Raw genomic sequence first — 16,629 nt, 5'->3', positions numbered from 1 at the left:
ACCACGGCCGCAAGTCTGGATGAGCCATGCAGCCTTTTTGTTCACTCTCCTGACCGTACAACCCCTTCCTCCCCGACAACCCCAGGACCCACCACCGCTCTCCTCTATAGAACAAGGTCAAAGTATCCCCGGTACTTGCTGAGTCCTCGCTTGCTTCCTTTCCCTCCCTTCCACTCCAGCTGGGCCAACGCTCCATCAGCCATTTTGACCAATGGGTCTCTAAAGCTCTTAGCCGTCTCATCCTACCGGATCCATCTTCATCTGACAGGGCCCCTCCCCCACATGGGTCACCTCAGCTCTCAAATAGCTCAAAACCCAGAACCACATCCTTGAACGCAGATGGCGGGCAAACCCATCGCCGCACAAAAAAACAGTTTACATCCAGCAACTCAAAACATACAGGGCTGAATTTCACAAGGCCAAAAGATCAGTTTACTGGAATAGATTCACCAACGTGCCAAACAACTGTAGGGAACGCCCCAAGATTATCTCTGAATTTAAGGCCCCCCTTTGCACCTGCTCCTCCCCATCACACACCCAAGCTCTTTGTGACTCTATCTGACCACTTCCATAATGTAGCCCTGGAAAGAAACATCACCATTGGCACTAAAATAGGGTCACTCCCACCCCTCCACCCTGGCCCCACACCCAGGCACTCAGACCTGCCCTCCACCGGCTCATTCTTCTCTTGCTTCTCTACTATATGCAACTCAAAATTCATAAAGTTACAAGCTAAAAGCCAATGCCGCAGGATTTCCTCGTGATCCCTGCCCTCCTTCTTGTCTAAAAGAAATCCTATCCTCTACTTGTGCCAGCAACATCACAGGATTGATCATTAACTCATCACTCATTTCAGGCATTTTCCCAGCAGCTTTCAAGTCCTCGTACATCAAATCCCTGCTCTGAAAATCCCACCCTAGACCACCTCCTCCTGGCCAACTACAGACCAATCTAAAACAACAGTTTCATAGCCAAACTAATGATCGAACAGCCTACATCCAGCTATGCCCCTTCACAGAAACCCACCTCTGCCTCAACCCCGCCCAATCTGGCTACAGACCGCTACGTGGAACTGAATCGTGCCTCATCTCCATCTGGGATGATCTCAAAGGAACCTCAGACTCAGAAGGCTGTGCTGCACTAATGCTTCTCGACCTCTCATTGGCCTTCAACACCATGGACCATCTCGCCCTCCTGGACAGACCCCACACCCTCGGCGTTAGAGATGCAGCCTTGAAGTGGATCTCCTCCTTCCTCTCTAATAGATCGCAAATAATACACATGCCTCACTTCTCCTTGACTCCCCGCCCTGTTACTCACGGAGTACCGCAGGGCACCTCTCTCTCTCCTCTGCTCTTTAACCTCTACCTGAGCCCCCTCTCTGCTATCAGCTGCTCACACGGCCTGTCTTGCTACAACTACGCAGATGACACCTAAATTGTCTTCATTATCCCAAAAGACCATTCCAACACCACCCCGACCTCGCATCATGCCTCACAGAAATTGACCACTGGATGACTGCCAACAACCTCCTTTTCAACTGCAGAAAATCTGAACACATGATCTGTGGGAAGACTGCCCTCTTTCACCAACCCAGCCCTTGGCCACCCTCTCTAAGCCCACCGCCTTCTACCTCCAACACATTAAAGAATCTTGGCTGCACCATGGACTCAGGTCTGTCATTATCACATCACATCATCTCAGTGTCAAAATCCTGCTATCTTCACCTAGATATTTTCAGCATCTTCCCCTACCTGACCTTCCGCCAGAGTCCCCGCAATCAAGGCCATCGCCCTCTCTTGCCTAGACTATGCCAACAGCCTATACCTGGGCACCCGTGCATCACAACTCCGAAAACTCCAACTGGTTCAAAACACTGCAGAAAGGCTCCTTCTTGCCCTAGGCTCCAGAGAACACATCACACCCGCCCTCTGTGTCCTTCACTGGCTGTGATTGGGCGATGATCCACCTTCAAGCGAATGTGCATCACTCACTGTGCTCTGCACAACATATGCCCAGAATATCTGCAACAGAAGCTCACACCCTAAAGGCCCACAAGAAGTCTGAAACCAGGCAACTTGTCATCCCAGTCACTAAATTGACCAGAAAGGGGGGATCCTCTTTCTCCGTCCAAGCTATCACCATCTGGAACTCAATCCTGTTTAGCATCAGCTGCATAGAGGATCACCTTGCCTTCCGGAAGGTACTCAAGACCTGGCTCTTCCCTTCTGCATCTTGACTGACCTAGTCCACCTCCTGGGTGAACTACCACCCCCAGACAGGTAGGTGGGGTCACTGATGAGTCACATGAGGAGACAACATAACAGTAATGTCATATTCCAACTGTCTACTGATTGTAACAGTGTTCACAATCCCTACACGTTTCATTCTTGTTTAAGTCAAAAAACAGTATAAAGAAATTCATCAGGGGAAATTCCTGTGCCATAAATAATTGGTTTTCGAAGTTCACCACAATATCACTGGGTTAACAATCTTGAGCGCGCCACAGGTGGATGAGATTTTTAAGTCTGTTTGTAGTGAGGGGCTTGTGTTAAATTTTCATCCATGGAGTAAAGATTTCTTCTAGTGGTTCCTAAAGGTAGTTAGATGCAGGACCATAGCAGGCTTTATGGGCCAGGGTAAGGAGCCTTCAACAGGAAGCTAATGCAATCTTTTCAGATCAGTTGAAAAACGAGCACAACGAGGGGTGTTGGTCACAATTCTGGCATCCGCGTTCTGTAGAGCTTAAAGGCGACGGAACAGACTCCTTTTTGCACTAAGGAAGAAGATGTTACAATAGTTTAACTTTGCTCCAATGGTAGCACAGACAACAGGAGCTAAATTAGACTCGGATAAGAGTGGGCGGGTTTTGTCGCAGCAGCATTAGGTAATAAGATGAGGAACAAGCTATTGCTTTGGCCCATGGATAAGGCGGAATCAAAGATAGCTCCTGGAGAGCGTACGGTTTTCTGAGGTGTTCATCTTCAAATGATGGAAAGGGAGGAAGGGATTCCGGGTTTTCACAATCTAGCAAACATGTTTCCTGCTGAGGGACACAATCTCACAAAGAACACATCACAACTATAACGCTTCAAAACTTTGAAAAATGCAAATTCAATACGTTGTACAGATTGCTCAGGCCAAACCGAGTAAAGTAAAGGCAGGATCAGACTAAGACAATTGCCCAGCACACTCCAAATCCCAACTGCAACCTTTCATCGCTATGCGAGTAGGACCAAGAGGCCTATTTCCAGGAAAAATGTCTAGGAAGTTGTGGATTTTAAAGCAAAAGGGCCAAGTAAAATGTGTTACAATTACCATTTGCATAGCACACTAACATATTTAAGTTGTCTGCGTTTGCTCAGGAGCCTGGACCACAATGGCATGTTGGGCCTTGCCCTAATTCCCGATGGGGGAAGTCCAGGCCGAGTATAACAGTGCCTTGAATTCTTCATAGTTAAGACATTGGGGATCATTACGGGTTTGCCGGTAACCCGCCTGTAATACCGGCGGGTGACTGGCAAACCCGCCTTACCGTTGCCAGTGCCCGATTTACAGGTGCCGGATACGGCAGTAAGTCCCCATACCATGGAGTCCCATAAGACTAAATGGAATGGGTTTTCTGCAATCACCGGCACTGGTATTACCGCTGCCAGTGATTGCCACATGTATATGCCGGCAGGGCTCTGAATCCCTGGCAGGTCAGGCCTGCTCATAGTTCACTGCCCATACCGGCAAACTCTGAGTGTGCCGGTCCGGTAAAAATGCTGGCATTACCAGCTTTTTTTCTGGCATTTTAACCGGAATGGCTCACTCATAATGAGCCCCATTAAGCCTGACTTACAAAGAGTTTTTCAGTGGGATTTTCCCATTGAAAACTGCGCTTGTAAATCAGGCCCTATATTTTCCTAAATACTACAACTAAAAACGTGGTTATGGGCAATGCTGTTGTGACTTGGAATTTGTCACCTTCGGGCTCACTGTATCTTTAAACACACCTGCACAAATTAAAAACGTCTAAATCATTTGTAAAGAAGCCTATTTGCAAAATAGTCAAGCATTTCACCTCAGCATCAAAGAGTGTCCAAATGGAAACAAGACCTGGCATTCCATGCAATTCTACAGGACCGCTGCGATCTGCATCTGCCATCCCACAGAAAGGAAAGGGAAGGATTGCATAAGCATTTTGCTCCGCATCCTTCCTGGGAAATGAGTGGACAATGTCATTATTTGCGTCTTTGCTCTGTAGACCATATAAGGGAAAACGAGCATCGGCCCATGTTTTCAGACAATGGAATGTGGTCATGAATAGGCCAGGCGAGTGCCTGCCAATGCTCTAGTCCTTTCAGTCCTCGCCCAATCAGCGATTCCCGGCTCCCAAGCCGAGGCTGTGACTCACACCACCTGATGAAATAGAAGGCAACCTCGCAGCCATGTTTCAAGAATTCATCGGGTGTAGCAAAGAGCCGGCATCCGCCGATTAACCAATGTGAGTGTGGCTCAGGGTCGGATTGGCCCCTCTGCCTTTCGGGCCGTGGCCGGGCCGAAATCGTCCCTGGGGAATCGGGGCTAGTTTCTGACCACGCCTGGGCCGGTTTGAAAAAACAATGTGAAAAGAAAAACATATTTTTTTTCTTTTTTTTTCCAAAAAGCTTTTCATCCTTCTTAGGTCGATAATTGAGTACCAACACAGGTTGGGTGATATTGTATGCATATTTCTCTATAAAAAAAGAGTTTAAGTGTAAGTGCTATACAGTAACATCATTTGGCCTTGGACGTCTGCTTGGATTCACAGTAATTCGACAATATGGATCTATACACAAAGATATTAATGGTACATATGGTGATCCATTCTTGTATGAAATGTATATCACATTAGTGAAATCATAACCATATTTTTCGTAGTGTACTTAGGGTCAATGCTATATGATGCCACTTCCTGTTTTGTCAAGGGGTGAAAGGTTGTGTTTCATTGCTTCCCGGGATGACACTTTGGGGTGGGGTCAAATCACATCACTTCCGGTGATGTCATCAGAGGTCAAGGGTCGTGAGGCGAGGGGTGGGCCACTTTTTTGATGCGAGGGGTGGGTCACTTTTTTTTGAGTGACTGGGCCTATTTCTTGTCCAGTCCGACCCTGGTAAGGCTACATTCTCTTTGAAATGGCCCAAATGAAAACATTGCGGTGTACACAGTGGGGTACGTTGTTCTGTTCATTAATGTTATTGTGCAGTTTGGGCAATGGCGATGCAGCACCTTATATCAGAAAATGGCGGGTATGTCTGGACGGGTGAATGGCAGCGTTTCTCTGAGTCGCAAATTCAGAAAATCCTTGTCAAAGTGCATACATTGTGTTCCAGAATGTGCCAAAATAGATTACTAGAAAGTTGGCCGGTGGGCCTTACATTTTGACAGCAAATGCAACACAAGGAGACAGCTACTAATGTTATGCAACGCGAAGCAAAGCACTGCGCCAACAATGCAATATATAAATACTTATAGTTTGTGTGATGGTTTTTGTAATGCCCTTTTGTCTGAGGTATAGTATTTTGCATTGAAATTTTTGGTTTATGTCTTCTACTCCTACGCTATTATTCTCTTTCTTCCTTTTCTTTTTCTTTTTCTTCTTTTCCTTTCTTCCTTCTTGTTCTATTTTTGATGTTTATATGTTTGGATTGTTTATGGCGAATTGATTACTTTGCTTTCACTAGGTTGATATGTGTGAATTTCATGGACTGCTGTTCATTTATTTATGTTTGCTTACTGTGAAAATAAAAATTTAAATTACAAAAAAATAAAAAATAAAAAAAAAAAAAAAAAAAATATCTGCTCAGCTAGAAGATGCATACAGGCACCAAGGAATTCAAGCATCCCCCTGGGCCCATTGATGAGATGGCAACAATGCACTCTGCAAAGCCAGGTAGAGACGCGGGAACTATTCATGAAGGCACAGCAAAGCCGAAACAGAGACATGGCATAGCATCAGCCAGCTCTGCGCTTTCCCACAGTGTAGGCAGCCTATGTATTCTTGTGATTTAAAACTAAGTCTAGCATTACATGGACACAGTCACATGGCCTGTTAAGAAACTTCCCAAATGTTCAAGGTGCCAAGCTGTAAATTTAGGCTTCAATCAACTGGGCCGTGCTAACTTGTCCAAACCCTTTTTTCTCCATCGACGATCACCTTTTTACAGTTCCATGTGTTAATATCCCTGCAAAAATATCACCATACAAGAACGATCACCTTTTTACAGTTCCATGTGTTAATATCCCTGCAAAAATATCACCATACAAGAATGGCGCCGTATTTTTGCGGCAAAATTAAACCCATTGAACCTGCAGGGGACACCCCTGCAACACCCATATTATCTTGAAGGGGGCAGGGGACACCCCCGCAACCCCCGCTACCATTTACCCCAAAAATTATCCACATGAATAGTATCGCCTGTGGCCGTTCCCGACAACCATATATATATATAGCGATATCATTGGTGGGGATAATATTACCTGATACCCTTTTTACACAGCCTGTGCTTGACTAGGCCACACTCAGACCCTGGGCTTGGCAGTCCCAGTATTCCTATTCTTGAGTTTGATCTGTGATACAGGCTAAATACATACTAGGGCACATAAAGCCACCAACATTTCTAGGACGGAAGGAGCCAATCGCAAGCCGCTATTGCAGCCAACTATTTCATAGTGTGCACATTTCCTTTTCTCCAAACTTGCCTTGTACCAGAGTCCAACTGATCCTCTACGCTCGAGCTGGAGCCATCGTTTATACATCATGAATATGTGGTCCAGCACTCATGCTGTCCCAAAACATGACCCTCCTCTGCATCCCTCGCTCCTTTCTGTTTGTATTACCTAACCCCCTCCCGCATACTCGATTTCCCTTGCTCTGTTTCCTTCGCAGAATAATGTGAGGATACCTCTAGCAGGGCGCGGAGGGGGGCACAGTAGGCCAGTTTACAGACAAGCTAAGGCACTCCATAGCTACCACAGTGGTGGTGGGGCTCAATAGTAAAGCCTTATAACTACAACAGTGCTAGGAATTATGCCAACTCGGGTAAAGCGTCATACGACATGTACTCTAGTGCGCTTTCTGCTACGGGCGAGTAGTGCTATACAAGAATTACAAATAAAGAAAGCTAAACGTGTTGCTTTGTGGTCAGCTGGGTGCTCTAGGTAGACGCCTAGAATTCCCTTACTGTAGATTCGACCAGGTGAATGGGAGGTCTGGAAGCGAGTCAATGTGTGCAGCATGGCTTCATGCATGCAGCGTTTGCTTTGCACAGGAGGGTACACTACTTGTGAGCGAAGCAGAGAGCCTTACATTCTTTGAAACACCTTGCATTTAATTATTTATGTAATTGTTTTTTTTTATGACGTGCCTAATACCGTACCTGAGTTGGGTTTCTAAGCACGTATCCGGGATTCAAACCTGTGCTGCTCTGCCTAGGCTTGCTCCCAAGTGCAGCGCGTTGCCCCTAGCTATCCTCTGTTCTCAATTGAAAGTACGGGGAGCCATGCGATCCACATGAGACATCAGAAACCCCTATTTCCATAACCCTTCCCCTCCTCACAGATCTGGTCTTTCATAAATGCTACCCTGGCCACGCCGTGAAGCTGCTTCTGTTGGAAACAGGGAGCTTTATCAACCAAATACATCTGATTTCTCAAGATTCCGTTTGCAAAGCACAGCGTGTATGACTGGAGGGCATTGCTGTTGAAATAGACGTTGTCCTCTCAGGGGCATCGCCAATATCATTTCTGAAACGTGTGTATAGATGGAAAACGCTGAGAGTGCTCCCTGGGGGCTGCGTGCACATGAGCAGAAAGCTGATTCCGCAATGCCCTTCAAGATGGGCGATGGTTTCTCTGTGGTGCCAGTGCGCAAAGAAAAGGATACACAAAGGAAACTGGGCAGGCACCTGCACTGTGAACCAGGAGCCTTGGCACATGCACTCTAGCCCTTTGCCCCCCCCATGCATATGTAAGGGGGCATGAACTCCCAGGGCATATAGAGGGCATGTTACTGCTTCTGTCTGTGTACATGGGCTGTTACAAACATGGAGCACGCCAACATGAGAGGGCCAGATGTTCGTCGTTCCTGCATTGCCCCCCTTTTAACTTGCATTGCTACCTCAGCATTCAGTTTCCCTTCCTAGCAGGGTTGCTACCCGGCAAATGGACATGTGCAGAAGAATCATTTTCTCGGGAGGATAGCTCAGGGGCAACGTGCTTGTCTTGGAAGCAAGACGACACAGAGCAACACAGGTTCGGTCCACGGGTCAGCGCTTAGAAACCTCTGGGTATTAAGCGCGTTATAAATAACCTATAATATTCATGCAAATTCCCCAGTGACATGTGGGGGCAACTATCGTGATTAGGGCATCGGTTTGGTTGAGGCCGCCAGCCTTGTTCTTGAGACATTGCATGGCTTGGATGCAGAAATCGGGAGGCCTGAATTTGGCATCCATGGATATCCTGGCACTCCTCATGGAAGGTTTTGGACTTGCGGACTGTGGGCTGCTTGATCTGCATTTCATCCTGTTCCGTTTCATTGATGTCCCCAGAAGCCCCCAGCATTCATTATCAGAGCTAGTAATCCATCCAAAAAGGTTCCATGCCTCGGAGCATCCATCAGGCATCCAGGTGTTTTCTCAATTTCTTAGAAATGGCAGAAAGTCTATGGATATTCCAACATCATATGAACAGTTGCCTTTTTCACTAATCCTACATGTGCACCCGGGGAAGGGCCATTAGCCAATCAGGTGGCTGAAAGAGCAGGCGAGAATACACATTCTCCGCCCGCTGTTCCAGCCACCTGGGGCCCTTCCCCGGGTGGTGCCATTTCTTTTGTATGTGGGGAGCCTCTCCCTGTTGCCTCCCCACCCCCAAAATCAACCAACTTACCTGTGGGACCAAAGCTATGAACTTTGGTCCCCGCGCTGCTTCTGTTCCCGGATGCTGCCACAGACTTTGTCCCTTTTCCTTATGGCGGCAGCCATCTTTTTTCTTTGTTTCCTCTCATGAGATTCCCCCTTTGAAGATTCACCAAGCGGCGTGAATCTCCCAAGGGGGGAAAACATTTGCATCCCAGATAAAGTGAATGGCTTTCACCCCCTCGGCGGGTGGGCGGACATGGCTGGTAACGACCCACAGCCCACCCAGAAGCCCTCGCTTCACTGGGGTCTATCTTGGCTCGAGCTGGCAGGCCGTTACCGGCCATGTCCAGCCCCTACTGAAGGGGTGAAAGCCATATTCTGTACATGTCCGATTGTTCAGCTCACGCGCCTCTTTGGTGGGGTTTAACTTTGGCAAACACTTCTTGAGGGAAATTCGATCTTGCTCGCATCAAGGCTTTCTCCAGCTGTTCCTATGGCAAGTTGGAGGACCGACATATGACAATTTTTGAAAATATGCAATTAAAGCTTAGCATCATTGCACAGGGTTCCATGTACTTAAAAGAAACACACGCATACACATTTTGAGAATTGCACTGGCCCTATGTGCAGGCTTTCTTCTTTTAATTATTAATTTAATCTAGTGTTCCAAAATGCCCTGGCTTAAGCCACCTTCTTACAAAGAGCTAAAATAAAACTTCTATTGGTACCAACATGCTATGTTCCGACGATATTTTAAAACTGTGCATCTGTCCATTTTTATATGCAGATGATGCTTTTATTTTAGCAACAACATTTAATGGGCCGTAGCAGCAGTGGGATCATGTATTGCGATACACTGCAACTAATGGGCTGGTAATTAGCAAAGCAAATATAAGGATTGCACAATGTCCAAAAAAGCAACATGCTTGGAAAATGAATGATACGAAGGTTGAGAATACAAAATAAGAGGTGATGACTCAATCTTAACCTCTGGAAATTGCTCTGGGCAACCCTACGGACAAATGGACCATGATAGAAAGGGAATGACCCTGAGCCTGAGCTGCCAGGCCACATGCCTTCTGCACAAGACCACTGGCAACACCAGATATGTTTCGGTTTCCTTGGGCATCATCAGTGAGGTGCAGTTTGGGTCTCTAGGTGCAGCTGGCTCGGGACGCATGTCTTGGCATAACCGGCCCACTTGGGGGGATTTCTTCTGGCAATAGCTCTGGGCAACCGTCCGAACCATTGTTCTTCGGCCTGCCAAGCCATTAAAGAGAAGACCATATGCAAATCGGCTTTGTCCCTCCACCAATGGGGCGGTCGAACCAGAACTGCTTGGCTTGGCCACATACCTTCTGCATGAGACCACAAGCATCCCCAGAGATGTTTGGACTTCATTAGGCATTATTAGTGAGGTGTAGCTTGGGTCTCTAGGTCCAGCAGGAGTCGGAACCCACGTATGGGTGCACCCACCCCACTTAAGGGGATTTAGACAAAACAAACGAGGTGACAGCTGGAAGGTTTAGAATTAATCGCAATTTATGGCAATTGCTCTGGGCAACCCTCCAGACCATCGTTCTTCAGCATGCCAAACCATTGCACAAAGGGAAAAGACCATATGCAAATCGGGCTTAGTCCCACCCTAAACGGGACAGTGGTTTGCGATTATGGGTCACTCTGTAACCGACACCTGGGACTAATTTTTCATCACGGTGGGACCTTGAACCTCAACCACCAGAGTCAGAAAATGGGAGCTGAAGCCGTATGGCTCTGCCCCATCACCTGCTGAATTGGTGGCGCTTACAGACTATTTGGAGGGTGAGGAAAGTGAAAGTGAGGATTGCTCCTGTAACTTCCAAAAACAAGGATTTTAAATTAGGGGCACAGAGGGTCTCGTAATTGAAAATGAATTGTGTTAGTTATTTGGGAAGCAGCAGGACAAAAGAGAAAAATAAAGGCGAGGCCTTTTGTCCCCTTTCCTAAATAAAGGTAGCTCCCTTTTGTGTGGCGACAGCTGTCAGAGGTCTGTGATGTCTTCTCCTTATGGGGAAAAGGGGTGACGGACTCTGAGCAACGGCAGCTTTATTTGCAATAAGGCACAAAAAGGGATTTTGTCATGGTACAAAAAGCTATCACACTGAAAAATCACACGCCATTGAGCGACGAGAAGGCAACCACCTAATGCCACGTTGTGTCATGTATCCAGTGACAGGACACGCATCCTATGAGAGGTTATGAATCGACAAGATGCATGCGTGGATGCCGGAACTGGCACTTCCACGATTCCATTGCGCTCCGAGGGGAAGTGTATGCGTGTACATTTACAAAAATAATACAACCTATACTTGGTGTGTCTGTAAACACACAATTACCAGCTTTAAAAAAAATAGGAAAGGCCCACTTAAATTTATTCTGAAGCAGAAAGGCAACCACAACCGGCAGACCATGTGTTTAAATGGCATATAATGATATAATGAGTACGTGCCTGTGTGTGTGTGGATCTAGCCCAAAAGGGAGTTCACTCGCCAAAGAGAGTCCCAAATTACAGAGCAGGGCTGTGCACGAAAAGGCCTTTCCTTTAGTGACTCAAAGTGCAGTATTCACTGGCAGGCCAGGGTTTAACTTCGGCAAGCTTCATAAAATGTGCACTCATTTTTACACGAGGCTGTGCTTGCTCGAGGTAAAGGAACAGCCTTGGTAAATTCAATATTTAAGTTCATCGTTAAAATGGGCATTATGCGGCATACTGTACAATGTACAACAAGCTTTTTGAAGAAATAGCGTCATGTGTGTAAACCGGTAGCCGCCGTTGAGGGCAGTTAAGATCACAGGCGTGAACGGGGAGTGGCCTGGGGTGGCACGTGCTTCCCCTGGAATCTGATTGGCCACGCCAGGTGCCACCCCAGTATCCTAAACTATGATCATTATGTGTGTGTGCGCTAGTACTTCATGCCACCCCTGCATACGTCAGGGCCCCACTTGGGCCACTCCAGTCAAATGTTTCTGGGCACGACACTGCTTAAGATGTGCAGGGCCATCCGAATTCACATGGGGGAAACACTGGCGTTCTGCTACTCAAAATGATGCCAACATTGCTCTGTAAAATGTGAGCAAATCATAGAAGTTGTCATTTCTGAGAAATGTTGCATCATCGTACGAATGATAAGGTCGATTCTGCTTCAGCTTGATCGCGTTGTTTAAAGGGACTCGGTAGCGAAAAGTGCCACAAAAGGTCTTGAACCCAACCAAACAACCACGACCACGGCAGTAATTGTAGCGTGTGACATCCCAGGGCTTGTGGACGTTCCCACCTCTTCCCGATCTAAGTGGTTAATGCTGGTGATTGAAGAATAAGGTATGGCTAAAGACCACTGCAATAGCATTTACTGGAGAGGCCCTTTAATTAAACGGTGACGACACGGGGTCATCCAGAGAACGCTCACAATAGATCCTAAAACCTTACAGGTCGACAATAGAACAAGGTGGGCCCTGAATCCTGGCCATTGATGTTTTGCAGGTCTGGGTAAAGGTAACTTGATAGGTACTTTAGAGGGGCTGGCTAGTGAATGATGAAAGGACCCAATCAGACATCATCAAACAAAGGAACGCTGTAACTCTTCTTGTTGGCCCGTGGTGTCTCCGCCACGCACAAACATCATCCAACATGCAATTACCTGCTACAGGTGCGTTGGCAGCGCAGATCCAGGCTGACGGGGGGGGGGGGGGGGGGTGAACCACCACTCGCTACTGGGGAGCGCCTGCCTTAGCAGACCTGCACGCATCTAGACGTCTCACCTTTTTGTAACTCGTCAGAACGTCCAGAGTGGATACGTCACTGATGATCCTCGTCATTCCGTCACTGTCCATTCTCATGCGTCCACTCTTACGCCGCACGTGCGCCTGCAGCCATGCTTGAGGGTGCCTTCATTCCAGAAGTCCAGAGATGGCCAGCCTTTCACCCTCTCCCATTATCCGTCGGCTACCGGGTCGGGTGTGAGCTCAGCCACTGTCAGCGTCCGGGTGACCCTGTCTCAAGGGGTGTGGGGGAGCAGGGCACTGTTTATCCTCGTGTTCCTTTCACTCTGGGGGTGAGGACAGCTGCCGTGCATTTACGGGCGGGCATCTTTCCGACACTTGGGCCCGTCAAACTGCGCCTTGCCAACGTCAGATATCGCCTTCCCTTGAATAACACGGCAGGAGCCCCAAAGCCTGCGACGCGTTCCTAGTGAAGTAGAGTTTAGTCTGAGCCGCCTGGCTACTTGCGAGCGCCCTGCTGAGGGGTGTGGGTAGAAGTGGCAAGAGGGAAGCGACTATCTTCCTCTGAACCGCTAGCAATCGGGATAAAAATAGGCGCAAACTTCCTCGCAGACTGCAAATGGACAGACCCAACTGCCGCCCATCCAGTGACTTACAGCCTGCGCGACCCTTTCACAACAAGGCAATTTTAGTCGACCACCGGGACGCTAGGGGAGAACAGTTTAAGGGAGGCCAATAAAATGACAATCGTTCATAGCAGCAGAAATCTTCGCACTGGCTGCGGCACTATGAATTAAAGTAAAATCTAAACAAATATTGTCCACCTTTTTATACATATTGGGGCCGATTCATGGAAAAGTGCGCATTTTTCCCGCAAAGTCTGCGCACTGAGAACGAAACTGTGCGAGCCTAAGCGCAAAATAAAACATACAGCCCGCGTATTCATGGAATTTTTGGCGCAAAGCAACCGTATACACAAGTCACGGCTGGACGCCCTCGACACGCCCCCAAGCAAATCAAAAACAGCCAGAACAGCTATGGACTGCCTGCGGCCCGTCCCTTTTAACACCCACTTTTTCCCTTGTTCTTCCCCATTTTCCGAGTTCAGCCTCCTACGCCCCACGATCTGCGTGATGTCTCGCAAAAGGCACTCGGCCGCTCGCAGAGACGTGCTGGGCCTGCATGAAGTCAGCGCAATTCAGGAAAAAGTGCTGCACAGTCAATTCCATGAATCAACGAATGGGGTTTCACACGCAGAATGGCATACAAATCCCTGATTTTCCACGCAAATAATTCCATGAATCGGCCCCATTATGTTTATTTTGAATATAAAATACACACAACAGCATACAAATAAAGCTACGATACATAAAATGAGTATCAGTACCATATCATTATTCTCAACAAGTTGACTCGGTCAGATACCCTCTTCCTTATTCTCCACGCAAGACACATCAAAGCACCCAGGCATCGATATAGTCACCATGTGGCATACGAGCCAGAACAACGTATATTTTAGACTTATAGACCATGGAAGGGTCTTTCTTGGGGGATAATGACCCACCCCTAAGCTATTGCCTGGTGCAGAGGTGAGGGCTACAAGTTGGGGAAACATTATTATCCAGATGCATTTGTGAAGTGTTCCTGTTCACTGTCATCCTTCCCCTGACACTTAGATAACATTCTGCCCAGGGAGAGGAAACATTATTGCTGCATGGCCAATGCCCTGCTGTTCAATTACTGATGTTGCAGCCATTTCATCTTCACCTCCTAAACCTGAGGCAGTCCCAACCAGCATATATGGTTCAATTTCAAAAACATTTGAATGTTAGGGTGCGTGTTGTCAAAAATTAAATGATCATCACAACCTGCATTATGTATTAAATGATTCAAGCACACCACTCTTTTGTCACAGAGCTATTTGTCAAATATAAAGATCTGTGTTCAGTCTTATATTCTCATGTCTTACGTTCAGCGCTTTGGTGTAAAGCATTATATAAAACCAAATTAATACAAATATCCTGAAAATGCACCTCGATTTTATCCAAAGCAGTCTGGAACACTCACTGGTGCTATTTGTCCACGTCCCCTTTTTCATAGGAGTATTTCAAAAGAGTACAAATGGAGTGTAAGGGACTGTAAGTCTTGGAATGCCAATCTTCTATCACAAAATGATTTGTAAAACGATTGTAGATTACAATAAAGTGCTTTGCTCAGTTACATAAATAGAACATTCTTTTTGTGGCTAAAGTATATGTTGACTGTGGTAATCAGATGCTAACATTGTAAAATTGTAAAAAGAGGACGTTTACAATGCTACTACAGTTAAATAATTTACTGTTTATGTTTTTTTGCAAGCTGCATTTTCAATTTAGCACAGCCACTTCCCGCAAAATCAAGATTTCTCTGGTCGTGCAGCTGTCAGCAACTGCTAGGCTGGCTCTAGCAACACACACCTGACAACATGACTCAACCACATAAGAAGAGAGTGACAAAGAGCATGAGAGACAGAGCGAGCAAGAGCCAGAGAGATATATGGATAGAGTGCTGGTAGAAAGTGAGAAAGTGTTGTAAACAGAGGAACAGTGAGAGCGAGCAAGCTAAGCATATAATACACTGGCGGCAGCTAGTAGATTAAATTGCATTACTAGACCATGCTCTATTCCTTCTGAAATGATACTTTTATGGATGAAAAAGTATTTAAAGTACCCATCAAGAAAACATATGCATTAAGATCTATGACCCTGGCAGTAGGGGGTTAACGGGCCGGTAGAGCTGCTGGCCCCCGTTAACCCCCAGCCGCCTCATTAGGAGGTCTCCTCGCTGGACCCGCTAAAGACGCCTGGTAAAACCAGGCGTCCTTAGCGGATCCCGCGAGCAGACCAGAATGCAAACAACGGTCCCGTCATTAAAGGGCCCGTTGTTTGCATCCTCCCCATTCCCATTGAGCCCTATTGGGGCTCAAATGGGAATGGGGATGTACCGGGTCCCGGTTCCCTGAATGGGGAAATACCGGGCCCTCCAAACTCAGAATGGCCCGGTATTTCCCCATTCAGGGAACCCGGACCCGGTACCCGGTATGGGGGTAGCCAGCCGCAAATAGCGGCATGGCTACCTCCATTGTCGTAATGAGGCCTCTAGTCTTTTGAATTTGTCAAAATATTCCTAAAAGTGAACTCCTCTTCATCCACCTGCTCCCAAGCCATTCAGGCTATCTTCATGCCGAAGAACACCCTTCTCCATCCCAGGAACCGGTCCTGTTACAGACATTTCCTATTTCTATGCCACTGAAGATCTGCTACGAACGCGGGAAGCCTCGCTGGCGAAGTAAAAATGGAGATTGTGGGACTATTAAGCAACACTGCTAACCCAAGTCTGGCAACAGCACTCCTGCAACTTTATGCCACTGACCAATCAACCTGCACCCATCTGGCACTTGGTTCCATGTATTCTTCAGTGGCATATATGTTGTGTGAGGGAGGGAGGGAGAGTGTGGGAACCATGCACCCTCCAGAGCATCAACGCTGCCCTTGGGTGCAAAGGTGGGGCACTCTTAGCTGGGCTTCAGCTGGGCTGTATAGGATTTACCACCCAATGTCATTTGCCCACCAGCAAAGCAGATGTTTCCATCTAGTGGTTCCCCAGCAGTGTGAAGAGAATGGATTGGGAATGTGTACTAGTGTGTTAAACATGAAATGATGACTTGGGTTCCCTGTATTTACCCCATACATCATGTACACACCATCTGCCTTTCTGTAACACTCCCGGACGCTATGCCAGTGTGTGCTACATATTAACACTGCCATATCAGGTTGGTGAGGTTGAGTCCTTATGTGACCCCCACTGCAACATGTCCACAATTGATCAAACCTAGATCCAGGCAAGCATCCAAATGTGAGAGCCGTTGCTTTTTGTAGTCTCAACTTACACCACCATTAGGCTTGAGCAAGGCTGCCAGTCCCTTCAGCCTCGTCCTGGTAA

The 16,629-nt window shown here is 47.2% G+C and overlaps 1 protein-coding gene across 5 annotated transcripts in view; it reads right to left on the bottom strand.

Moving 5' to 3' along the window:
• Window positions 1-16,629, bottom strand: part of SCHIP1 (schwannomin interacting protein 1) — a 638,382-nt gene that overhangs the window by 80,104 nt on the left and 541,649 nt on the right. Inside the window, exon 1 of one of the 5 annotated variants that reach the window (XM_069618458.1) lies at window positions 12,688-13,186. The exons of the other annotated variants lie outside the window; for them this stretch is intronic. Within the exon in view, the coding sequence (XP_069474559.1) occupies window positions 12,688-12,765 (78 nt within the window). The 5' untranslated portion in view covers window positions 12,766-13,186. Of the gene's footprint in view, window positions 1-12,687; window positions 13,187-16,629 lie in introns of those variants that run through there. 5 annotated transcript variants of the gene reach the window in all.

This window comes from Ambystoma mexicanum, chromosome 10 (assembly GCF_040938575.1).
Source record: "Ambystoma mexicanum isolate Mex_15411 chromosome 10, UKY_AmexF1_1, whole genome shotgun sequence".
In the NCBI taxonomy this organism is placed as follows: domain Eukaryota; kingdom Metazoa; phylum Chordata; class Amphibia; order Caudata; family Ambystomatidae; genus Ambystoma; species Ambystoma mexicanum.
Note: the sequence above shows the minus strand (reverse complement) of the source record. Positions and strands in the feature narration are given on the sequence as shown.